Source organism: Trichosurus vulpecula, chromosome 6, assembly GCF_011100635.1.
Source record: "Trichosurus vulpecula isolate mTriVul1 chromosome 6, mTriVul1.pri, whole genome shotgun sequence".
Classification (NCBI taxonomy): domain Eukaryota; kingdom Metazoa; phylum Chordata; class Mammalia; order Diprotodontia; family Phalangeridae; genus Trichosurus; species Trichosurus vulpecula.
Window position 1 is genome coordinate 227,178,741 of NC_050578.1, and position 27,398 is coordinate 227,206,138.

General features: G+C 35.8%; 1 protein-coding gene across 2 annotated transcripts in view; it reads right to left on the minus strand.

Moving 5' to 3' along the window:
• The window catches only part of SBF2 (SET binding factor 2), a 509,481-nt gene that overhangs the window by 297,721 nt on the left and 184,362 nt on the right, over positions 1-27,398 (minus strand). For both annotated transcript variants that reach the window (XM_036762802.1, XM_036762803.1), the window contains exons 4-6: positions 11,099-11,221; positions 9,577-9,687; positions 6,138-6,243 (exon numbers count right to left, since the gene is read on the minus strand). In XM_036762802.1, coding sequence (XP_036618697.1) covers positions 6,138-6,243; positions 9,577-9,687; positions 11,099-11,221 — 340 coding nt within the window. The remainder of the gene's footprint in view (positions 1-6,137; positions 6,244-9,576; positions 9,688-11,098; positions 11,222-27,398) is intronic.

Sequence of the window (27,398 nt, forward strand, 5' to 3'; positions counted from 1 at the left end):
AGGTTGTCTTTTCAACTGAATGTCATACTTTAGGCAGAATACATTCTTCATCCCCTTTATCTTTCCTGTGTAGATGAAAAAACCAAAGACTTCTGAGAAACGACAAGGAGAGGATACAACCCTCATCCAGGAGGCTCTGCAAAAGATTAGATTTTGATGCAGCTAGCACGAAGTGAATTGTCTTCAACCTGGACCTTGCACTGGATCTCCTTATTTGTAATGGTGAAAACTTTCAGCAAGTATTATCAAGTCATATCATAAAACATATCATAAAACAAAAGGGGAGAATAGAAGGTTGCATCTATCACAACCAGGGAGATGGAGGCCAATCATTTATAATCAGACAAGGGACTGAAGAAATTGAAAAAAAAATAAGAAAAATTTAATTATCTAAAATTTAAAACTATTTGCATGAATGAAATCAATGCAGCTGGGAAAAGAGAAAATATGAAGTGAGAAAAATAATCTTTACATCAAACACTGCTGACAAAATTCTGACTTTCAAAATCTATAAAGAATTGATACAGATATCTAAGTCTAGGACCCATTCTCTAATTTATAAATGTTCAAAGGACAGGAACAATTTTCAAAAGAAAAATGCAAAATATTATTTTGAAATACATGAAAAAGTCCCAAATTACTAATAAGAGAATTGCAAATTAAAACACATGAGATTCCAGGGCAAAATATGGACTTTCAATAAAATAGAGGACTTTCAAGCTTTTTCAGTGAAAAGACCAGAGCTGAATAGAAAATTTGACTTTAAAACACAAGAATCAAGAGAAGCATGAAAAGGTAAACAAGAAAGAGAAATCATAAGGGACTTACAAAAGTTGAACTGTTTTGTTCACATTCCTACATGGAAAGATGATGTGTATGATTCATGAGACCTCAGTATCAGAGTAGCTGAAAGAAATATGCATATATGTATGTGTGTATATATATATACACATATGTGTGTGTATGTATATATGTAGGTGTATATATATATATATATATATATATAAAAACAAAGGGCACAGGGTGAGCTGAATATGAAGGGATAATATCTAAAAAAATGAAATCAAATTAAGGGATAAGAGAGGAATATATTGAGAGAGGGAGAAAGGGAGAGATAGAATGGGGTAAATTATCTCACACAAAAGTGGCAAGAAAAAGCAGTTCTGTTGGGAGGGAAGAGGGGGCAGGAGAGGGGGAATGAGTGAATCTTGCTCTCATCAGATTTGACCTAAGGAGGGAATAGCATGCACACTCAATTGGGTATCTTACCCCACAGGAAAGAAGGAGGAAGAAGATAAAAAAGGGGGGACGATAGAAGGGAGGGCAGATGGGGGGGAGGTAATCAAAAACAAACACTTTTGAAAAGGGATAGGGTCAAGGGAGAAAATTCAATAAAGGGGGATAGGTTAAGAAGGAGCAAAACATAGTTAGTCTTTCACAACATGAGCATTGTGGAAGGATTTTACATGATGATATGCATGTGGCCTATGTTAAATTGCTTGCCTTCTTAGGAAGTGTGGGCGGGGAGGGAAGAGGGGAGAGGGGAGAGAATTGGAACTCAAAGTTTTACAAACAGATGTTCAAAAACAAACAAAAAAAAAGTTTTTGCATGCAACTAGGAAATAAGATACACAGGCAATGGGGTGTAGAAATTTATCTTGCCCTACAAGAGAAGAAGGGAAAGGAGGATGGGAGGGGAATGGGGTGACAGAATGGAGGGCTGACTGGGGAACGGGGCAACCAGAATACACGCCATCTTGGAGTGGGGGGGAGGGTAGAAATAGGGAGAAAATTTGTAATTCAAACTCTTGTGAAAAGCAATGCTGAAAACTAAATATATTAAATAAATTAAATTAGAAATAATAAAAAAAAACACATGAAATATCTTCTCATGTAGATCAAATTAGCAAAGGTGATAAAATGCTCTGTTGTTGGAGCTATGAATTGGTGTGCAAGGTGACATAGTAGATTAGAATGTTAGCCCTGGAGATAGAAAGACCTGAATTCAAATTCGGCCTCAGACACTTGCTAACTGTGTGACACTGGCAAGTGACTTAACCTCTGTTGGCCTCAATTTCCTAATCTGTAAAATGTCAATAATAACATCTACCTCCCAGGGCTGTTGTGATGATCAAATGAGACAATAAGTGCACAGTACTTAGCACAGTGCCTAGCAGATAGCAGGCACTACATAAATGCTAGTTATTGCTATTATTGAAAACAATTCACAGTTACGTGTAAAAATGTAGAAGACTGTTCGAACAGTGACAGAAAGAAAAGTTCTATGTAAACCAAAAAATTCATAGTAGCACTTTTTATGATAGCTAAAAATTGTAAACAAAGTAGATGTCCATCAACTGAGAAATGACTAAACAAACTGGTATGTAAGTAGAAAAGAATATTCCTATACCACAGGGAAGAATATGAGCAATTCAGAGAAGCCAAGAGAAACTGAACTGATACAAACTGAACAAACCAAATTGAGGAAAATCATATACAAAATGAATACAATAATGTAAGTAAAGGCAATAGAAAATAGCAATAGAAGTCTGAAAAAATAGAATACCCAATGCCAATTCCAGATGTATAAAGCTGAAAATTTTTCTTTCTTTCTATTGGGTAGCACTGCCCTAAAGATACAGAATGTTATATACATTACCCGTACTAGTTGCTGTTATTTGATCGGTTAAAATTAATTGTCTTTGTTTGCTAGTTGGTAAAGGTATTGGGCATGAGAGTGTTTAGTGGAAAATAATTACCACGCAAAAGTACATCAATAAGTTTTAACTTTTAAACTGCAAGATACAAGAAGATAAAATTTTCTTAATAAAACAATTCAGTTAATTTCAAAATAGTTTTAAATAAAACAATTTAAAATTATTGTAATCAGGATAAATATTTTTCAAAACCTATTATCATTAACAAAAATATTTTCAGGCAACACAGTTTTATTTTCTTCCATGATATTCTTAAGTAAATCAAGACAATTTTCTGCTGTTTCATTTATTCAATATTAGTCAGAGAAGTAAAACAATTTAATTTTTGGAAGCACTTCATTTTCTTTATGGTTAGATAAAGATTATGATAAATTTTCTGTTTAAAAAAACAGATTCCTGGGCAATTTAAGACATTTTTTTCCAAGTTGTAAATGCATATGAACCACTATACAAGATGAAAAGAAAACTACAAATGTTTGTATTTCACTGCCACTAGCTGCCAATTATGAATTTTATCTTTGAATGGCCTTGAAAATATAAATAAAACACAACTGTTGGCCCTATGGTCTTACTGAGACACATATTTCCTTGGCAATGCTAGTATTTTGGTGGGCCAGAAGCCTACTCTCTCAATTAATTAAAAAAAAAGAGAACGCACAAAGAGCATACTTTGACATTTGTGAAACTGTTGAAGACAAGATCTTATCTGAGCATTTTATTTTGAGTAAAGCATATGCGATTCTAAAGTAGCACATCAGGCTTTTCAAAGGAGAAATATGAGCCAGTGTGACATCAAATGATGTTAAATGCGATCTCCGAGAAGCTCAAAAATTGATTGTTTTTATTTCCTTTTGAGCTCAATGAACCAAGATTAAGACTTATGTTCAACACATTTTTAAACTTCTGTCCTTCATTTAAAATTGTACTACTTGTTCTTTTGCTATTTGGGGCACATTTTAAAATGTTCCTACAAACAATTTATGACTGTTGCAGGAGTAGAAGGTTGGTCTGATGACAGAAAAATTAACACATGCATCAATTTCCATTTTCAGACCCAAAACACATCTCCTTTTCTTCAGTGTTGATAAATACAGACTTTAAAATGATAAAGATGTGGTTTTGTTATAACTGAAAGAAGCATATTTTTATTTGGTTGCATCCTGTTACTATTGACAAATTGAAATCAACAAACCATAGCCTTCAGTTGAAATGAACAGGTAGAAAAAGCCCATGATCTCCACACCTTTTACCTGGACCACTGCATAAACCTTCCACCTGGTATCTCTCTCTCCTTATGCCAATTTATTTCTTATTTCTAGATTCTTTCCCTAAAATGATAATTTCAACCTGCTCAAGAACTTGTAATAACTTCCCACTGAGTAGAGAATAAAGATTAATCTATTGTCTCTTATCTGTTTAATGATCTATTATCTATCTATTAGTCTAATAAAGATCTATGAGAACAAAATCTAAACAGTTCTGCCCTGGCATTCAAGGCCCTCCACAGTATGACCACCTTCCCTATCAATCAACAAGCCTTTATTTAGTAAGCACCTGCTATTTGCCAAGAAATGTGCCAGGTAAAGATACAAAGTTCAAGATGAAATAGTCCTTGCTGTTTACACTCATATGAGATTCCATGCAGAAGCTTATATCATATACCTGAAGGAATAAAGGAACTCAAAGGCCATCTTGTCCAACCCTCTCCTTTTACAGACGAGCAAACTGAGTTAGTAGGGACACTATGTATGTGTAAAATAAATAAAAGGTGACTCTGCAGAGGAGGCACTAGTGGCATTGAAGGGGTGGGGCAGGAATGTCTTCCTGGAGGAAATGGCACTTGGCCTGAGCTTTGACGGGAGCTGGGGATTCCAAGAGGTGGCAGCCAGTAGGCCGGACATCAACAAGAGAGGGAACATGGTATGTGAGGAACACTAAAGGACGGTTTGGCTGTACGAGACAGTGGGGAAGACTGGGGATACAGCTTGGAGCCAGTTTGTGAAGAGTTTTTAATGCCGACTAGAGGAACATATATTCTATCTGAAAGGCACCAGAATCTCTCTTCACCATTCCTCCCAAACAGTTAGCTCAGAGTCATTCACACTACTCTGACTGTTCCTCATCTGTCCAAATCCCAGTCCCTTTCCTTAAACATTGCCTTGAATGCCTATAAAATAGTGTTTCAAGAAGAAAGCCTCTAGGGGAAAAGTACAGTACAAAACTATAGTACCAACTGAGGAACTAGGATTGTAGGCTAGACTGTATTATCTGTAAGAAATCAGGTTCTGGCTATACCTTCCCAGAACTGAGATAGGCTGTAGGACAAAGCAGGGCTGTGTAGGCACTCTAGCTGCCAGGCAGCTCCAGTTGTTGGAAACAGAAGGGGGTATGGCATGCAGTAGGTTTCAGAAGCTTGCTGACTTAGTTTCTGAGAAAAGGGAAAAATAAAGTTTGGTGCCTCCTCAGGTAAACAAAATGGGCTCTTAGCACACAGTTCAACCAAGTGCCTTCGAAGAGTTTGGCCTTTGTTTCCTTGATTAGATTTGGGAATCCTTGGTGACCTCCTTGCCTCAGGGGAGGGACTAGTTTACACATGAGTTTGAGTGACATGTTTGGGACATCAGAGGCTTTTAGACCACGTGGGTTTAAGTGGCCTCTTTGTGATGATTCTAGGTCAAGTGGGTGAGTCGCTGTGACGATTGTAGGTCACGTGGGTGAGTTGCATGTGTGACTCACCCTTGACCCTGAAAAAGATATAAAACAAGGAGTTGGCTTTCTGTTTTTCGGAGCTCTTACCCACAGCAGTGGTGGCGTGCGTGACTCTGGGCCAGCCCTTGTTATGAGCTCCCAGGCTGAACCTAGATGTTGGTAACTATGAATTGTATTTGGTCTGTCTGTTGATGTTTGTAATTTGTTTGTATTGTGCACCGAAGTTCAGGGTGCTGGCTTTTTCCCCTGAACTAAGTGAATGGTGTTTGTATGCTGGATTAAAGTAAACTTGTCAACCCCTTAACGTTTCTTTCCTTAGTAAAGCAGATGAAAAGAACCTGAGCTTTTGCAGCGTGCTGGTAGTGTGCTTGTTGTTGGGCTTGTGTTGGTCTTTCGCCCCCCACAACAGCTGCTAGCCAGATTGCTGAAACACAAGGATATATCATATGAGGACATATCATATCATAATAAAAATTACAATACATTTAGCTTAATTTGACTTATGATTGAATGACAAAACTAACATACTACATAATTAAGCCCCAACAAAAATCTGAAAGGAGGAAAGCAGATAAAATTAGGACTAAAACATATTTAAAAGAAAAAAAATCTATAAGCTTTCTTGGATTCATGACAGGTGATCTCACCTAAAATGAAAAGTTTCTCATCATCTTCCTTAAGAGACCATTATGAAACCCAGAATAGACATACCTAACTGTTGAAACAGGAGAGCCACACTGGTGCCTGTGACAGGAAGACTATCATGTAAAGGAGTCTGTATCAGCTGTCTGTCTCCTGCTCCCAAGGAAAATAGCTTCTGTAGGAAAAAAAAATTACTCCTTTTATCTAGAGTAAACAGAAGAAAATAACTGCAAACACATGGCCTGTCATATTTAGGGTTTCACATTTCAACTTTAAGAATATAGTTTTACTGTTGTACACAAGGAAATTTCAACTTTTAGAATTTTAGTTCAAGCTGTTTTGCAGAAACTAAAGTAACTCACTAGACAGGAATAGGCCCCTGGAGCTGCTCTGCCTTATGCTAGGCCACTCATTAGGCTGCTTCAACTAAAGCAGCAAGGGCAGTGTTTATGAATGCATTAGCCAGCATTTTTAAAGTGCTTTGTACGTGCCAGGCACTAAGCTCAGAGTTTAGCATGGAACCACAGAAATGAAACAACCCCTGCCCTCCCAGGGTTTACAACTATATGACTAAGACTCAGTTCACAAAAGCAGATGAGAGCAAACAGAACTTAGTAGAAAATGAACATATTTAAATGCTTAAAGAACTAAGTTAGTATCATCTATTGTTAAAAATCCTCATTTCTGTATATTTGTATGATATTTTAGGAAAAAAGTAAGAACAGAAGATGCATATGGTTTTCCAAAAAACTTCATTAGATTATAAAAACAGTAAAGTTAATCAAAGAAAAGTCTCCCAAAATCAGGTTCCCTTCAAGGCTCAATCCAACCCTGACTGTAGGCTCAGCCAGCATGTGTTCTGTTGAAAAAGAGGGGGCAGGTTAAGATGATGGGATGAGGAGGGTGGAAAATGGGGAAAAGAAGGCAAAGAGGAGGCTATAAGGGACAGACCACAATGACAAATTGATGCTGCCCACAGTACTCCAGGAGATAAATAATATATGTTTTTATTTAAAAATTTTAAAAAAATATTTTATAAAGTAATGTATATATCTCACTCTCTTCTCCCTTTGAGGAATGTCCTTTAATATTCTTCAACAACAATCCAGAAAAAAAATTCACACCACCTATTAAAAAACAAACTCAAAGGGCTCCCTATTATCTCTACAAGCAAATATAAAATCTTATTAAAGTCCTTCAAAGCCAGGTGGCCCCCTCCTACCTGTCTAGTCTTCTTATACCTAACTCCTTACCATGCAATTCAATAACACTCTTTGTTTCTCTTTGAACACCAAGCATATTAACTGGCTATCATCTCCTCATCTTTGCCTCTTAGCTTTCCTGGCTCCTTCAAAATCTCAGGTAAAGCCCCACCTCCTGGAAGATGTCTTTTCCAGTTGTCCTTAATATGAATGCCTTGCCTCTGAGATTACCCCCAATTTATCCTACATCTGTACAATGTCATCTGCATGTTGTCTCTCCCATTTAGACCCTGAGCTCCTTTAGAGCAGGGGCTGAGACTTTTGTGGTGTTTTTTTTTGTTGTTGTTGTTGTTTTTGTTTTGTTTTGTTTTTTTGCCTTTCTTTGTATCCTCAGCATGTAGCACAGTGTGTCTGGCTTGCTCTAGGAACTTAGTAATATTAGATGACTAACTGATGATAAATATGTAAAAGAGTTTCTGATAATTTCCTTTATTTCCTCTTCAACTGTTGCAAATTCTCTTTTTTTTATTTTTGATATGTACAATTTGCTTTTCCTTTCTCTTTTTAAATCGGGTTAACTAACTTTATTTTGTTAGTTTTTAAAATAAGCCCCCAGTTTATCAACTCAAATGTCTTTTTGTTTTCAATTTTATAAATCTCTTCAATTTTCAGAATTTCTACTTTGTTATTTAGTTGGAAGTCTATGATTTGTCTAAGTTTTTTTAAGTTTTGTGGTCAGTTTACTGATTTGTTCTTTCTTTTGTTGATAAAAGTATTTAGAGATTTACATCTTCTTCTCAGAACTCCTTTAGCTGCATATCATAAGTTTTTGCATGTGTCCTAATTTTTGTCAAGATGGAATTTTCTGTTGTTTCTATATTTTTTCATTGACTCAAAGTTTCTTTAGAATTATGTTATTTAGTCTCTAATTACATTTAAATTATTTCTTTAAGGACATTTTATTGAATGTAATTCTTATTGTAGTATGATCAGTAAATAATGTGTTCAGTATTTCTGCTTTTCTACATTTATTGGTGGAGTCTTTATGCCCCAATATATTGTAAATTGTTTACATTTAAATTATTTCTTTAAGGACATTTTATTGAATGTAATTCTTATTGTAGTATGATCATTAAATAATGTCTTCAGTATTTCTGCTTTTCTACATTTATTGGTGGAGTCTTTATGCCCCAATATATTGTAAATTGTAAAGGTGGAAGAGTCAGCTGAGGAATATGTAATTTCTTTCCTATTCCCATTCAATAATCATTAGACAGTTATCATCTCTACTTTTTCTGAAGTTCTATTTAGGTCCTTAATTTATTTCTTATCTTTCGGTTAGTACTGTCGAGGTCTGAAAGGAATACATTAAGGTCCCCCACTATTATAATGTTAACTTCTCCCTAAAATTTAGTTACCTTTTTAAAAGTATTTAGATACTATGTTATTATGTTCATCTTTGTTAATTGTTGGTATTCTTTATCTTATCTTTTAGTAGTAAAATTTAGTTTGACTTCCCTGGTTACCTCTTCTTAGTCTTTTCTATATTTACTGTAACATTATTTGAGATCATGATTGCTATCTTTGCTTTTTTTAAAGTTCAGTAAAAATGTAAAAGATTTTGCTATAGCTCCTCATTTCATCTCTGTAAAACGTTGTGTTCCAAATGTGCTGTTTGTAAATGACACACCATGGGATTCTGTTTTCTAACAAATTCTGTTATCCTTTTCTGTTTTATGGGTGAGTTCATTTGATTTGTGGTTATGACTTAATTACATATTTTCTTCCATCCTATCCCCTGTATTTTTTCCTCCTTTTACTTCCACATCCCTATTTATAAATTATAGAGGGACTTTTTGAAAATATTATTAAGCAACAATGTGAGAAAGGATCATGATTATAGATTTTATTTTTACAAAAATTATTATTAAGAGTCTAATTAGAACAAGAAGCTAAGGATGAAGTAAGAAAAGTAAAATGGACAGAAAAATTGGAGAATCCTGCTCTGCTAGAATTATGTATATGTGCATATTTAAAATTAAATTTAAGGTAGAGTTCAAGTTACACAAAACCTAATTTGTTATTATGCCTGCTGTAAAGGAAATCCACCACCAAAATTAACCTTATGACCTAAGTAAAGGATGGAATTTTTGCTCTTTTTGCAAGGCAGACCATGGGGACAGTACTTAACTGAACTATGATCCCTTTTTTAAGAAAAATATTCCAAGAATTTTTTTTTCTTTCTTCATAAATTAAATTAACTGGAAAAATATTCCATTCTCCATCTCCCTTTTTCTTGCATTTACCTGAGAACCCCCAGCCGCTGGGACAAGGCATGCACAGAGGTTTGCAATGAAACTCTCCAAGGAGAAATTCAGACTATCCACATGTACAGTGTAGATCAGGCCCAGGCAAGCCTGCAAATAGAACAAGGGCAGATAATGAACACAGAGGCACAAGAGCTACTTCTCTATCACATGTGAAAAACTCTAGTTTTTCTTGTGCCTAATAAGTCTATTTTATTGTGAATATATAATGAATTTCATGAAGGAAATGTCATATATTTTATGAAATCTTACTCTATAACAGAAATTTTGTATATAGATTTTTCTGTTTAATTTTAATTTTTTTTATTAAACGTGGGGAAAATTGCTAGGTTTCTTTTACATACCTCAAAAATCCCCCCAAGTTTTTAAAAAGCAAATATTTTAAAACTTCCTTTTGTTTTAAATTTTATAAATTCCACAAATTTGTTCCACAAGAATATTAAATCTGTTTCAATCATTATTTAGCGCAGATACAGTAGCATTTATACAGAGAAGCAGTCTCAGAATCAGTAAGACCTCAGTTCAAAATCTGCTTCTGGCTCCTTACTATGTGACCTTAGACAAGGTACTCTCAGTAACTCAGGCAACTCTCTCAGTCTGTAAACTGAAGAGCATTTGCTCATCCGACTCTAGAAAGAGAGTTTCTTCATCAGGAAATCCCTATATCAATGAAATCATAGTCCCAACCTTCCCCTCCGATGGAAAACAAGAGAGTTATCGGCATGTTTCAGGTTAGGATGAGAAAAGACTTCCCCTAAGAGCTGGGACAGAGTTGCAATGACAAGTAGAAATGGTGATAAAATATTATGCTTAGGAACTTTTTTCAACTTTTTAAAAATAAATTTTTATAGATTTTTTTGTTTTCCTTTGCTTTTTTCCTGTATCTGTCCACAATTCTGCAATCCTGACAAATCAACATTTCTTAGTTCTCTATTGTCATTTAATTTCTGTGGTATATGAATTATTTCCCTAATCCACGTATCATGTCATCGTTATTTAATTCTGAATATTTTATGAACAGAAATAACTGGTGATATGAAAAATACTCAGGGTCCAAGGAAAGAAAACTCTTGCAACCCCACTGTGTAAGCTTTGTGCTACATTTGGTGCTGGTAGAACAAGTCAAAACCTCCAACAGCCTCCTTGTTTTACTTGTACTTGAGAGCCCATCTTCACGCTCATTACATTCTTCCAAATGTCACGTTTGTTTGCAATACTTTAAAAAGTAAATATTTCTTTGCAAAAAAAAATCCTATGTCATATACTTTTAGAGCATATCATGAAATTAGATCCTCAGGAGTTTAGAATAACCACATTAACTTATCGAGTTTTCCATCATCAGACAAAGGTTCTATTCAGTATTCAGTTCTATTCACGTTATTGAGAAATTCTTAAACCTGTATTGAGACATTTAAAATCCAATAAGGTTGTCATCAACATTCATTAAAAACAGATTTGCAAACTAGCACAGATCATGTGTGACAGCTGTGAGGTTCTTTACCCTGAAAATTTCTGGATAATCTAATCTGGACACCAACACCAAGCTTTTGGGAGCAAATACTTCCGCAGGCTGAATTAAGCCAGTCACCTCCTCTTCACCTTCAATGTCTTCTTGTTTTGTTCCCTAGAAAACAGAAGACAGAGCAATCAACAAATAGAAGTACTGTCCTTGTTTTGCAGTCAATGGTACAGATCATAAAAAGACTTAAACCTGCACCAACTAAGAAAATGTGACAAAGTTCCAGCGTTCTCTTAACTCCACAAAGGCAATTTTAAAGTGGAAGTTAGGAAGAAAGTTACTTAAAGAAAGGTAGCCTGGTGCAGTTTTTTTTTTAAAGGGGGGAAAAGACTAAATGAAGTCATAGAACTCTGACACTTAATATTTATTGTGTTGTTAATGTTGTTACCTTGGCCAAATCACTGGTTCTCCCAACTTCTTCATTTTCTCATCTTTTAAGCAAAGAGCTTTGCCTATATATAGCTTCTGAGGTTCCTTCCAGTTCCAGTTCTAAATCTATGGTCCTACAAAGGTTTGGTGAGGACTCTGAGTTGTCAGTTTTAGACCATGCCAAGGTCCCATGAAGACAGAAACACTTCAGTCTGTTCAGGGAACAGACTGCAAGGAATAGCCTAAGCTAAGTGTGAAGAAGCTCATTACCAAAGGATGACTGACTGTGTGATCTGACGAATTTTTCTGGCAATAGCAATTCATCAAGGTTATCAGTTATCTACTCAGGTGAATAGAGGATATAATGGAAAACCATGACAGGTGAAATTACAGCTCACTTAAAAAATCAAAATAGGGGATACTTAATTCACTGTTCATAAAACCCTCAAATTCCATTTAACTAGACATAAAGTTGGAGAAAAAAGGACCTACTACACTATCATTACATAAATAGAAACCCTGTCAGAATTATAAGATTTATCTGTATGTTTTATAGTGTTTATTTAAAATAGTCACTCTTACAAGGTCAGAAGATTCAGAGTTGAACAGCACCTTAGAGGTCAGTCAATTAAAATTAACACTATTACTTGAAAAGTCATCATTCTTAGAAACAGAATAGGATGAATGAGAAGCTAACTGCTCTGGTTTTCTGGTCTCATCTTTCACATGGACTTGACTGTACAGTATTTTCATCTCTCAGAAAGTTCCAGGCAGACCTACTAGATTGGTTGTTAATAGTATGGATGGCATCTGTGCCAATAATTATTTTGTATCAGCAAAGGAAAACATAAACTATGAAGCTCAGGTGATTTAAGGACAATAGATATTCTGTGGATTTTGCCCGTTCTAAGCTTCACTCGTGTCCCCAAATCTTTGGCACGTATAGTTAAACAATTTTAAAAAATAAAACCAACAGAGGATATGTATGATTGACAAAATCAACAAATGTTTGTTGAGTTCTTAATGTCTCCATAACACAGTTTTAGACACTACATAAATGTTAAGCTAAAAAGAGTGTCCTTACTCATTAAAAGCTTGCAGTAATAATACATTAACAATAACATTTGTGTCACTCTCTATACCAGGGCTTCTTAAGCTTTTTCCACTTTTCCCATTTCAGCAGTGATTGTTGGTGCTGCGTGGCTTGAGGGCATGAACAGTGCAAAGTGTGCATGCTTTGTGTTCAGAATCAAGGCTACAGTGAAGCTGCAAGATGCAACACAGGGAAGTGCTGCCAGAAAAACCTTGGGATTCATTACACGTTTGATTTTTACTTAATTTTTGGTCCTTGTGCATTCAGAAACCTTTTACTGTTGCCAAATTTTTCATGGCCCCATATGGGGTTGCGACACACAGTTTAAGAAGTGTTGAACAATTTTTGAGCATTTTCACATACGCTATTTCATTTTGTTGCAAAGGGAGAGTTATGATCCTACATTTTACAAGTGCTTGTTGGGAGAGAGTGGGCAGTACCTGGAATATAGAACAAAGTAATAATTTCTCCATTTGTTGAATGGAGGCTAAATGAACAATGATGATCATGATGATGATGATAGCCAGCACTTGCATAGCAAATCAAAGTACATATACTATCTAAGTTGATTCTTACAACAACCTGGTTAGCTGGGTGCTATTATTATCATCCCTATTTTACAGGTAAGGAAACTAAGGTTGAGAGAGGTTAAGTGACTTGCCTGAGGTCACACAGCTAGTAAGAATCTGGAGCTAGATTTGAACTCAGATCTTTCTGACTCCAAGTCTAGCTCTTTTACCCACTGTGCCACTTCTAGCTGCTCTTACTCTGATAAGAAATCCAGCTTGTATTGGCTCAGGCTTATTAACGGGCAGAACAAAGTTAAGAGAATATACCGATAGTTTGCATGGTGATTCAAATTTGTCCCTCTGACATGGTGAATTAGGGCATAGGAGGGGAGATTCTATATGGATGAGGATTATGGCTCCTGAGATGAGAAGGCAGTGAAAGGTTGTGCATAACCCCAGTTTTCTATACTTCCACCTCAAAAACCTTAAAAAAAATAATGTGTCAAATGAAGTAAAAAAAACTACAATCAAAAGAAAAAAATGAGAAGTCCAAAAAAAGTAAGTCCCACAGAAAGTTAAAGGAAAACGAGTGAACAGCAAAGACTGCATTCTTGGTCTCCTGCTCTTTCTCCTCCCTCAGTTCTCACCCCACCTTACCTTTCCAGTGGACTCCTGAGCTGTGGCAACAGCAGGTGCTGAAGCAAGGAAAGCTTGAAACGTAGAGATAGGATGGACAATCACTAGATACTGTTACAGAACATTCTAGCATCTTACACAATAGGGATTCCTGTTCTTTATCCTTACTCAGAGGGGAAGTAGCTACAGAATCACAGCATTTGAGAACTGGATGGGATTCTAAATGCCATCTAATACAACATGTACCTGCTAGAACCCATGACTATAACATACGCAACAAGTGGTCATCCAAACCTGACTGAATACCTCCTGCAAGGGGCAGAATACACTACCATCTGCCTACTGAGGTAATGACCTGATGGGGTAATGAATCACTATTTAACAAAAGTTACTGGGAAAATTAGAAAGCAGTGTGGAAGAAATAAGATTTAGACAATGCTTTATACCATATATATGGATAAATTCTAAACATATTTATAACATATATTAAAAGTCACATTATAAAGAAATTAGACGAGTAAGGAAGAATTTAACTTTCAGATCTATCGGAGAAGAGTTCATGACCAAAAAAGGGATAGAAGAAATCACAGAAAATAAAAGGGCTAATTTTAATTATGTAAAATTAATTTTTCCATAAACAAAACTAAACAGCTAAAATTGGAAGGGAAATAGTTAACTGGGAAAAAACCTTTGCAGCAAATTTGTCTGATAAAGGACTAATTTCCAAGACATATAAAAATAACAACAATAATAATGACATTTATAGATATAATCAACTGATTTAAATTCATAAGAATGAAAGCTATTCCTCAATTGCTAAATGGTTAAAGGGTGTGAATAGGCACATGAAAAAAAATGCACCACAACACTAATAAGTAGAAAATGAAATTTAAAGTAACTTAAATTTCATCATGTATTAATCCAATTGGAAAAGATGGCAAAATAGGACAATGACCAACGTTAGAAGAGTTGAGGGAAAAATAAGCATTCATGTGCTGCTGGTGGAGCTATGCATTGGTCCAACCATTTTTGAAAGCAATTCACAACTATGCCCAAAGCACTAAACTGTGTAGACACTCTGACCCAGGTATGCTACAAAGAGATCAAATAAAGTAGAAAAGGACCCACATGCAAAAATACACATAGTAACACTTTTTATAATGGCAACATACTGGAAGTTAATAGGATGCCATCAACTGGGAAATGGTGGAACAAATGAGGGCATGTAAATGTAATGAAATACCATGGTGTAGCAAGAATAGCAAAATGAATAGTTTCAGAGAAACCTTGGAATAACTGTATGTACAGACGAAGAGTGAAATGAGCAGAACCAAGAGAACAATTTATAAAATAATAAAATACTGTTCAAACAACTTCAAAAGACTTAAGAGCTCTGATGAGGGCACTGACCAATCACAATTCCAAAGGACTGAAGATGAAGCACACTGCTTACCTCTTGACAGAGAGATGATGGACTCAAGATTCAGAATGAGGAAGACATTGTTGTACGTGGGCAATATCCAAATGTGGAATTTGTTTTGCTTAACTATGTATGTTATGTTGTCATGTCATGTCATGTTAGGTTTTGCTTGACTATATAGTAGTCCAGTTAAGAGGTGATGAGGGCTTGAACTAAGATGGTATGGTCCTATTGGTGGAATGTGCAAATAACACTGGATTTAATCTCTAAAGACAGATTCTGCTCCTTACTACCACTGTGACCTTGAGTCACTGTGACCTCAGTTTCTTCATTTGTAAAGTAACAGGGTTAGAAAAAATGTCTGAGTTCCCTTGCAGCTGTAAATTTTATCAAACTGAGAAATTCTTGATGAATAAGAATAAACTTCCAAAATGAAATATTAATTTACATTTAATTTTCAGGAAGAGGTATATGATATATAACGATTTCTAGGAATTTAACTTCATTACAAAGCATCTGTTGAAATTAATGGCTTCTAGAATCCCTGAAAATACCAAAATCTGAAGAACATTAATGTACCAATAGGTGTCTACAAATAATGAATCATATGATTCATATGCTTATTAATGAATTCAAAATGACAAAGGAATGATGGAAATTCCTGGAAAACATAAAGATATCCACATTGTGAAAAACACCCAAGAGTACTATTAGAAGTCAGCTAAAACAGATAGCAATTTAAAATAAATGGCAATTAACCTACTTTAATAACAATGCAAAATAAAGCACTTAAAATTTGTTCTAGAAGTCTCCCTTTTCCATGAAATACACACTCAATGGAGCAGTCAATAACAGGAAATAGAAAATACCCACTCCCATAAACTAGTAAGGAGAAAACATTTCCATTTTTATCTTTATCACTTCTCATTACAGATGTGGATTCTCATTTTGTAGGCCTGCTGTGAATCATGAGATGTTTTTATTCTTAATTGAGAATATTCACCCCAGGAGAATAAGATGTTCCAAGTTTAAAGATAAATTCCCATTCTCTGTTTCCAAGCAGAATGTACTCTATGACAAAAATACACACTACAGCCTATGATGTAACATGGGTTTGGTCCATGAGAAGGCAATACGGTACTCTGGCAATAATTTATTATTTCTCTAAATGCCAAACTGATCAAAATAGGATGGTGCCAAACTCCAATAGAAATGGGGACCACTAAAATATATATAAGGATCCCTATGGGTACATAATTTACTTAGAAAACAAAATATTGACATCATCCATGTTTTATTGCATTTAATGCATTTCATTAAATATTTCCCAATTACATTTTAAAATTGGGACAGTACTTGGGAATGTATGGGCCACATGTAGCCTGCTTGTAGAGTAACTGACACCTCTGACATAATATCTTCTCTCTCTTTAGAAATATCACAGTTATCTTTGAAGGAAATACATGGTGCTATTGAGTTTTCTGATGCCTACATCCCTCTAAAAAAACTCAGAGCACTGACTAGAAAATAAGCCATGTATGTGACTGGAAATTTTCTCCATATTCCCATGGGTTATATTTTTTTGTTGGTTACTGCAAATATAAAGTTTCATCGCATCACACAATAGTAATAGTTTCCTGAATTATCTCAGTTTAAGTTCAAGGAGTAGTCTTTTAGTTTTCATAGACTCACCGTGTTAGAGCTAGACAGAACCTGTGAGATCACCTAGTCCTAACCGTTTATTTTACTTTTAATTAAAGTTTTATTGAAGACTTTTATTTTTGCCCACTATTGTCATTTCCAGACATACTCCACTACCAATTCAGTTAGGGAACCTTTCCTGGTAACAAAAATAAAGAGTTAAGCCAAACCATCCGAAACAGGAACTGTGACTGATATTTTATGCAACATTCTGCAGCCACTGTCCCCAGTAATTGTCCAAGGAAAAGATAAAAGATGCATTTTCTCATCTCTTCTCTGAAACTAACATGGGTCATGATAATTAAATAATTAAATAAAATTTGGCTTCACTTTGGCATTGATAAAATTGTAGTGTTGTTGTAGTATTTGTGCATAGTTTTCCTGTTTGGGTGAAGTTCAATGGAAGCAAAAACGGAAGTTGAGATTTGCAGACATATACTGCTGACCGCTTGGCTAGGTGAAAGAATGAGATGAGGAATGTGGGAAACATCACAAACGTGATATAGAAGTATTATGTGAAGTGATTAGAGGCTTTAACTACATAGGCATCTGTGAGTATACTCTAACTGATGATAAAGGTATGTCTTGTCTTAATGGTAACTTCATCCTTCTAAAGGTAGAGGAAGTAATAAGCGGGAACTGCTATTCTATATCTGATTCTTACAAACAAAATAGATTTGCTAAAAAATGACAGGAACTTTGGGAGCAAATGACTACTCCATCATAGAACTGATGGTAAAAGATAGGGAAGCTATGGAAAGTCTGACATAAATGTTACATGAGGAAAACAGATTGTAAAGTGTTCAGGGAAAGGATTAATCTTGTGGACTAGTATTTTGTAGGAGAAGCTGGCCAAAGAGGATGAGGAACTCTTAGGGAATTAAATTTCAAATATATAAGCAAAAAAAAAAACCTCCCACAATAATGATAATAATAATAACCCCGATAAGAAGGTAAAGGAGGGAACTGTCTAAAGAAATAATAGAATATAAGCTCTTTCAAGCCAGGTACTGGTTTTCCTTTTGTCTTTGTATTCCTAATACATAGCAAAGAGTAGGTCTTTAATAAATGCTTGTTAGTGTGGCAGGTAAAAGATGAAATGACTGAAGAAAGAAAGGTTTGATCTTCTGAGCATGTTGATTTGCAACTGCTTAACAAACCAGGATCAGATGTCCTCAGGTTAGGTCTGGAACCCAAATGAGACTTTTATATATTAAAACCTTTAATGAAATAAGGCCAATTAATGAAAGGGAAACAATATAACATTAGATGTCTAATTGGAGGAAAGATTAGGGACATTCCAAATTGGGAGGGGGAGAGTGAACAGGTGTAATTCCCTAAAATCCCCCAGGTTTCTGTATTCAATCAAAGGTACATGGAAACAATAACTAATTGATTAGTACTGGGCCAGTTTTCAGATGAGATATATGAGCTGCTTGAGATGTATTCCCTACGTCAATCTTTTGATCTGATTGGGCTTCTAGTCAGCATTATCTAGGTTCTTAGTTAAGGGTCTCAAAACAGCAGGTGGGGTGGTCCAGCTTCCCAGCCACATAAGGTCAGGTTCAAACAATACAACAAGATTTTCTCCCAATTCCCAAAACTAAATAAAGTTTTCTCACAAGATCGAATTTGTATTAGACCTATAATTGAATAGAAAGGGAACTAAGTTAACTCTAGATTTGAGTCAAAAGATGGAATCAGGGGCAGCTAGGTGGCGCAGTGAGTAGAGCACCAGCCCTGGAGTCAGGAGGACCTGAGTTCAAATCCGGCCTCAGACACTTGACACTAGTACTAGCTGTGTGACCTTGGGCAAGTCACTTAACCCCAATTGCCCTGCCAAAAAGCAAAAAAAAAAAAAAAAAAAAAAAAAGATGGAATCAGTGTGGTTCACTCAATTCCCACAATTAACAACTGGCTGTCCTAATTCCTTCGAGCTCTCATTAGTTTGGAGATCAATAAGAATACCCTGAGAACTCAGAAACTCAGATTTTTATAAAGACATGTACAGAAGAAAGAAACATTCAAAATATTCTTCATGGAAATACAGACTTAAATAATTAGAGAAATGGATAGGCTGAACCAATATAATAAAATGACAACACTACCCAAAATTATTGAAGAATTACTTTATAGAGCTAGAAAAATATAATAATGAAACTCATCTGGAGTAGCAAAAAGTCAAGAATCCCAAGGAAAATAGTGAGTGAATGAATGAATGAATGAAGTTTTTATTAAACATTTACTATGTGCAAAGCACTATTCTATGTGTTAAGGACACAAACCAAAAATGAGACAGTTCCTGCCCTTAAGGAGCTTACATTTTAAGAGAACAGACAACACATGGACAGTTTCAGTTTTCCCATATTCAACAGAGTGCAGTGGCAAAGCAGATGGTAACAATTTTTCTGTGACGTCATCTCTGATGGGAAGCCATTTGACAATGCCAAAGACTTTAGTGACAGGAACTTTCCTCTCTTTATTTTCAGTGGTTTTGGCTGTTGCATCTGCAGGAGAAGGTGCATCTCCACAGGGCTTGTTTCCCAGAATGATGGCTGAGAGCCCTGAGCTGGAAGCATTGCTATCCCCAAGGCTCTTGGGTTCATGGTCCTAGGCTGTTTCCATTAGTGTCTGAGGGGACGTGGTAGTCACGGTGGTAATGGTGAGAAATAAGGGAATATTGAAAAAAAAAGTGAGAAAGAAGGGGTCTTAGGACCAGATCTCACACTTCACTATGAAATAGTAACCATTAAACTGATTTGGTACTGGTTCAGGAATAGAGAAATCAATCAATAGAATAGATTAGCTGCATGAAACATAGAAGCAAGTAAGCACAATATTCTAGTGTTTGATAAACCCAAACACTTCAGGTACTGGGGCAAGAATTCACTATTTGACAAAAACTGCTAAGAAAATGGGAATGATTTTTGGCAGAAACTAGATATAGACCTACACATCACACTATATGCCAAGATAAGCTCTAAATGGATACATAACTTAGTCATAAAGGGTAATATCATAAATTAAAGGTAACGTGAAATTACCTTTCTGATCTAGGGAGAGCAGAAGACACTAATGAGGAAACAAGGATTAGAAAGATTACAGAAGATAACATGGTCAATTTTGATTACATGAAATTAAAAAGGTTTTATGGAATCACTTTCAAGATATATAAGAAACATTTAAATTTATAAGAATAAAAGACATTCTCTGGCTGAACAAGTTGTGGTATATGAATGTAATAGAGTACAACTGTGCTATAAGAAATGATGAGCAGGAGGAGTTCAGAAAAACTTAGAAAGTCTTACACGAACTGATGCAGAGTGAAGAGAGCAGAACCAGGAGAACATAGTACACAGACTCATGACAGAAAATACCATCCACATCCAGAGAAAGAACTGATGGGAGTCTGAATGCAGGTCAACAAAGCATACTTATTTTCACTTTTTTGTGTGTTTTTTCTTTTGTTCTGTTTCTTTCACAACATGACTAATTTGGAAATGTTTCACATGCTTGTATATATATATATAACCTATATCAAATTGCTTATTGTCTTAGAGAGGGGGGAGGAAAGAAAGCGAGGGAGAAAATTTGGAACTCAAAATTTAATAAAAAATGAATGTTAAAAATTGTTTTTACATGTAATTAGAATAAATAAAATACTATTTAAAGTAAAAAAAAGAATAAAAGATGTTCTCTAATTGATAAACGGACAAAAGACACAAATAAGCAATTTTTCAAAAGAAGAAATCCAAGCTACCAATACTCATGTGAAAAAAAGCTCCAATATTAGAAAATTATAATTTTCCAATGTTGGAAATAAAATTATCACTAGTTATCAAAGCTGGTTGCAAATCCACACACTTCTCCCTCTTCCCCCGTATTTCTTTGTCTTTCCCTAGACATCTATTATTTACAACAAATATCTCACTTATTTTTATTAAGAAAAACAAATATGTGGAATACATGACAAATGAATATTTTGGGCTAGCTAGCATTCAGTTAGACATGAGTGCTCTGAACTTACCTAGTTCAGAATTCAACCAACCTAAAAATACATTTTAAATTCTGTAAAATTATGGGGTTAGACTAGATTACCTTTAAAGTCCTCCTTCAGTCCTAACATTCTGCCACTTATTCAATATTTCCAGGCTCTTATTCAAGGATTGTTGGAGGTAGGCTATGAGGCTGCTGCACTCTGAACTAAAAGTTAACTCTGCAAGCAAGTTATTAAGATATTTTTCTTTGTAAATTATGCTTATAGGAATAAATTTATGGAATATAAAATGTCACAAATTATGTCCTTATGGCAGATTCAGTGTAGAAGACATTTACTTCATCAATAGGTCACTGTGGCTGACTGGTTTAATTGCTCCTCATATTTTGCAACATAAGATAAGGTTGAAATAATTAATGATTAACTAATGGATTTATGAATATGAAGACATAGGTTTAAGCTAGAATTATGTCAATACTTTGGAGATCCATAATATAATCAGCCTGAATATGATATCCAAAGACTTCAATAGTGATCCTTCTATGACTTATTATGAGGACTTTGTGAATTATTATGGCCAAGAATTCATCATCTATTAGGCTACCTTCTGTTACTGAGCATTTTCATACTTACGCTGCTCCTTGCAGACTACTGCAAGTTTCACACTCAAAATATTGTCAACTTAGTAGAACATACTAGAACTTCACTGATTTTGAAGACCCCAGGGTCACCTCCTGACAATATTATGGAATCAGAGAAAACCATGTAGTTGGGGTTGAACTAGTCATTTTTCAGCAGATGTCTGAATTAATAAGGAGGGGCAATCTTTTTTTTAAAAATAAGATGAATGAGTTAGAATGTTTGTAATAAACCTGTCTTTGCAGGATTCTAGCATTTTTATTTAATAAATCTTTCTAACCAAGTATGACATCTTAATTAAAAGATGTACCAAGTCACACTGAATAAAAATATGTGCCAAAAGTTCCTTTAAAACTATGATTTTCCAAAACTGAATGGCATTTTATTAGCATTTACTTGTAAATTGTAATTCAAACATATAGTATTGATTTATATTTTCTGGAGTAATTCTGTAATACATCATTCCTCTTTTAAGAACTAGAATGTCAAAAAGTTAGCTGTAGTTATATTTATGGGATCCTCAGTAATCACTCTATACCTATAAATAAATATAGTACATAATACCTCAAGCCATGTGACAGGCAGCAGTTCCAAAACAATATTGTAACCTTTAATCATCATACTGCTAGCTTCAGCCTCCAGAGTAAGCCAACTCCAACTTAAGGATAAGAAAAAACCTTCTATAAAAAGTCTAGCTATCAGATCTAAATTACAAAATGGTTCTAAAATGTCTCTCCATTCATGATGCATCTTTTCTTGTACACAAATTCTAAAACCCAAGTGTGAAGGCAAACCAACAGTAAAATAGGATCTGTTCAACTCTGGACTCATCAGTGTTCCTCTTCAGTCTCTGTTCAAGATAAAAAGTACTAATGGATTAGTTCTATAGAACATCAATCCAAAGCAAAAAGAAAGATGGCGCCTGCCCTCAAGGAGCTTACATTCTAATAGGGAAACACAACTCACAAAATAGAGCTAAAAACCTGAAGTAGGGGGCCCAAGAGCCAACCCTGGCTCCTTCATAAATTGGAGGATCAAAGGGGAACTTCACCAATCTGAGAAGGGGTGAAGGTAGGCTTTGTGGAGAACAGTTCAAGGTGAGCGGGCTGGGATGGTAGGCTGTTCCAGAGGCAGGAAGTTCCAGGTGCAGAAGGAAGCTCCAAGATAAGCCAGCATGAAAAAAGAAGCATGGTTTTGAGGTCTAGAGGAAGTCAGGTGATACCCAAGCCTGTCACAATGCCCTGATATTGGTCTGTGACTTTCTCTTGCCTGGTACACAGCCTCTCCTTGAGTGACAGAACGACCAATATGGCAGTCATTCCTGGCCAGACACCATACCCCTTGTTCACAGATCTCCATCTCTCTAGACTGACCTGGCCTGGAAAAATGATTCAATGTGACTTTTTCTTAGACTTCCCAAAAGAATTCAGCTTCATACAAGAGGAATTGGGAGGGGGAGGCAGAAAGTTCATTATACTGCTTCCTGCTACTCTGACATCTTGGTAAAGAGTATCTACATTCTAATAGAAGGAGATGATACAAGTATCTCCCAAAGTCCCAATATCATCAGGGAGTCATAGAGGGAGTCAAATGAGACAAAAGGCCTGGGTATGGCTTTGTTATGTCTTGATGATCTTGAGAAGAGAAGAGAAGAGAAGAGAAGAGAAGAGAAGAGAAGAGAAGAGAAGAGAAGAGAAGAGAAGAGAAGAGAAGAGAAGAGAAGAGAAGAGAAGAGAAGAGAAGAGAAGAGAAGAGAAGAGAAGAGAAGAGGGGAGGGGGCAGAGGGGAGGGAGGAGGGAAGGGGGAGAGGTGAGAGGGGGGGACAGGAGAGGAGAAAACATAAAAGTGAGCTGGGACTAGGAGAAGAGAGAAATGATGGGGAAATAATCTGGTAAATAACTGTGAAAAACTTAAGGGCCCTGACGAATGCAATGATCAACCACAAATCCAAAGGAACGATGATAAAGCTCAATGTACAGACTGAGATATATTATTTGGACATGTGACGGGGGAGATGTTTGGCTTGACTATACATATTTATTACATGAATTTTGTTTTTGTTTTTTCCAATTGGAGGGCAAAAAATGGGAGAGAGAGAAAGTAGATTTTTGTTAAGTAATGAAAAAGTAAATTCAAAAATGAAAATGTATACTATCCAATCCATGGAGAGCAGATGTAGTTGGGCAAGAGCAACAAGCACTATCAATGGAATAGGGTAGGAGACAAAAAGAGAGATAGGCCAAGTTAGGCCTTAGAAGTGGTGAATGCGGCCCTGGGGTCAGGAGGAACTGAGTTCAAGTCTAGCCTCAGACACTTGACACACTTACTAGCTGTGTGACCTTGGGCAAGTCACTTAACCACAATTGCCCTGCCTTCCCCCCTCAAAAAAAAAAAGTGGTGAATGAGCATGGTTAGAACAGGAGGTAAGACTGACCATCATGAGATGGGACACAGAGTGTTTCCTACAACACAATGCTCTTTCCTTTAACACTGATTTCTTTATGAACTGGTATTTCTAAGAGTGAGGTATGGCAGGAAGAAAAGGGAGAGTAACACTTAAAATGCAATGACAGAGAAAGGGGATGGGATACATTAAAATGTATTTCAGAAACTCTTGTGTTTGTTCTTTGTTTTCAAAGAGGACCATGGCATCAGGGAAATGATGATATGACACAGTTGACTTTGATTTGAGTGAAGGAGTGCTGTGGAAGGTCACCAGACTCACTTTCTCCTCCAGAGCCATCTGGATCCAGTGACCAGATATTCATCAGGATGACTGCAGATGGCCTAGAATGCAATGGGAGACCCTGGCCATTTTAGGCTAAGTCCACTTAATGACTGTATTTTGGGCCCTCCTGGCTTAGAGTTAATGTCAATGGTAACTGTTTCTCTTTGGAATGGCAACCCTGAGAGTCTTCCCCTCCCAGCTTGATTTTTTTTTCTTTTTTTCTAATTAAAGGGGCCATCCCTTGACTCACTTCTTAAAGAGGCCTATTCACTGAATGGGCATTACCTCACTCAGAAACTCTTATCTTCATGGGGAAAAAAAGAAAGAATTATGGAATAAGTAAGAGCATAGAACATGAATTGGATAATAGAATTCAAAACACAGAAAGGAAGAAAAATGAAGACCAAAATAAAGAACGATCTAAAAAAAATGACGCCATAAAAATTTTTTGTTTAAACTAAGGGACTGAGGGTAGAAGGAGAAAAAGAAATAAGGACAAGACAGGGGGAGGGGAATCATTTTATGTCTTCTTTCTTCCCTTGCCAAACTGATCTTCCTTAAGAGTAAGCCTGACTATGTCACCCTCCCTATTTAATTAATTGTGTTGGTTCCCTATTGCCTCCAGTATAAAGTATAAAGCCCTCTATTTGGTTTCTAAGCCCTCAATAATCTTGCCCCTTCCTACTTTTTCAGTCTCATGTTTATACTTAAATTACACTGCCTCTTCTCCTGTGTACACAGAGATGTAGTATCACTGGTTTCCATGCCCTACTTTGCTTATGACATGCCATCTTCTGACTCCCAGAATTTTCACTGGCTGTCCACAAGGCTCAGGACTCTCTCTTCATTCTCTGATATTTCCAACCCCTGCTTCTACTTACTTGTAGGTCAAAGCAGAATGAGTACAATTCTCTTTTTTCCATAATAGGTACTATATATCCTACTATCCCTACCCCCAAGTCTTCTGTGCTTTAGGTTAACCTTCCCCATTTGCTTTAACTCATTCTCATATAGCATGATTTCAAAGCCCTTGATTGTCCTGGGAGCCCAACTCTGCACCAACTCCCTGGTTTGACCAGGGCAGAATAGAATGATAATATCACTCCACAGTCTTAGCATAATACTATTCTTAATACAGCTACAATTGCAACAGCTTTTTTTTTTTTTGGCTATCAACAATATCATATTGTTAATTCATTATGAGCTTGTAGTCCACAAAAAACTTCAAATCTTTTTCAGGTTGTTATCTAGACATATCAACCTATCTTGTATTTACTAAGTTGAAATTTTGAACTTTACATCTTGATTTTACATTTATTTTGATTACATTTCATTTTATTAGATTTAGTCTATTGTTCTAGCCTTCCATCCAATTTCTTAGCTAACTCTCCTGGCTTTTTGACAGTGGTAAATTTTATATGCGTGTTATCTATGCTATTATTCAAGTCACTGATAGAAATTTTAAACTACACAGAAAAACACAGATCTTTGGCAGCCTCCATAAAAGGAACTCTTTCCAATCATTAATGAGTAATCTTAAAGTCTGCACATTCAACCTGTTTTGGATCCTCCTTAATGATACTATTAAATATCTCTCACCTCTGTCTCTAACTTTTCCACAAGAATAACATCACAGAATTAGTTAAGTGCTTTACTGAAATATAAATAAGCTTAATGTGTCTACATGTCTATACAAATATAGCAATCTAGTAAGCCTGTCAAAAAGGAAATGAGGTTAGTTTGGCATGACCTGTTCTTGGTGAAAGCAAGTTGGCTTTTTAAAGCCATTGCTTCCTCTTCTAGAAATTACTAATTACTTCTCAAATAGTATGTTCAAGAATTTTACAGAAACTGAAGTCAAACTAACTGGCCTACAGTTTACATATTCTCTCCATTTTTAAAAAAATTGGAACAACATTTATCCTTCTCCAGTCTGCTGGTCTCTCCTATTCTCCATGATAAGCAGCAAGGTGTCATGGTGGATAGAGTGCTGGACTTGAGGTCAGGAGTCCAAATCCTTTCTCTGACACTTACTAGCTCCGGGACTCTAAGAAACTCACTTAACAGCTGCCATTCTCAGTTTCTTCATCTGTAAAATGGAGATGCTTGTAAAGACTAAATGAAAGAAAATATGTAAAGCACTTTGCAAAACTTTGAGTGCAATATGCATGCGAGCTATTATTATTATCTTTCAAAAATCATCAAAACAAAGATTGAATCTCCTGGTCTTTTACAGTACCCTACAATGCAGATGATCTGAAAATGGTGACAAACTCAACATGGGCAATGTGGGGCTCTCTTGCTATTTCATTTCTTATCGTGGCTATCAATACTGTAATTAGACAATTTAATTTTGTCCTTTCTGATTCAAAAATTATTATCCTGGGCAGAGAAAATAGATGCAAAATAAGACTAGAATATTTCTGCATTTTCTCTGTCTTTCTCCACCACACCCCCATCCCAACTGGAGAAGCAGATCTATTCCTTCTTTAATACTGCTTTTCCCAATAGAGCTTTAAACAAAACAATACTTTTTGTGATTCTGAGGTTTCCTCATCAGTCTCAGCTCACACTCTTATCTGTCGTACACCTGTCACGATTTTCTCAGGATTGTGCAACACTTTGGTATTCATTCTCCATTATCTGCCCTTGCTTCAATTCCTCTTCAGTACATAGATTTTAAAAATACGATTTGATTGCTGCACGTCCTATATATCCACGCTCTTTAAACAACTCCCTCTTTTCCTTCTCACTAGAAGTGGTTTGTGTCTTTAGAATATCATTACGGAGAACATCTCCTCTCACCTGTGCTGATATGACCTGTTGAATTTTGGGCCATATGGTCCTACCCATTCTGAGCCCTTTGAAATCTGTTTTCCCAAAATCTTTGTGCTGTTAGTGTTAAATTTATTGGCTCATATTGCTCAATTTGCTAAGAGTACTGGCTTTTAGCAGAAAACAGTCATGTTAACACTATCTATTTTTTTTAAATATTAATACATTTTAGGCTCATGTCTTAAAATATCAACTGCACAATCAGGTCTAGGTTTGTAACAAGTATTAAGATACTTTCTTTAAAACAAGATTTTTAAAGTAACTGAAACACCAAGAAGTTCTTTTTTATAAGCTATAACAATAACATTTTTTGTGTATCAAATAACTCAGCTTTTATTATTTAGTAAAGAAAATT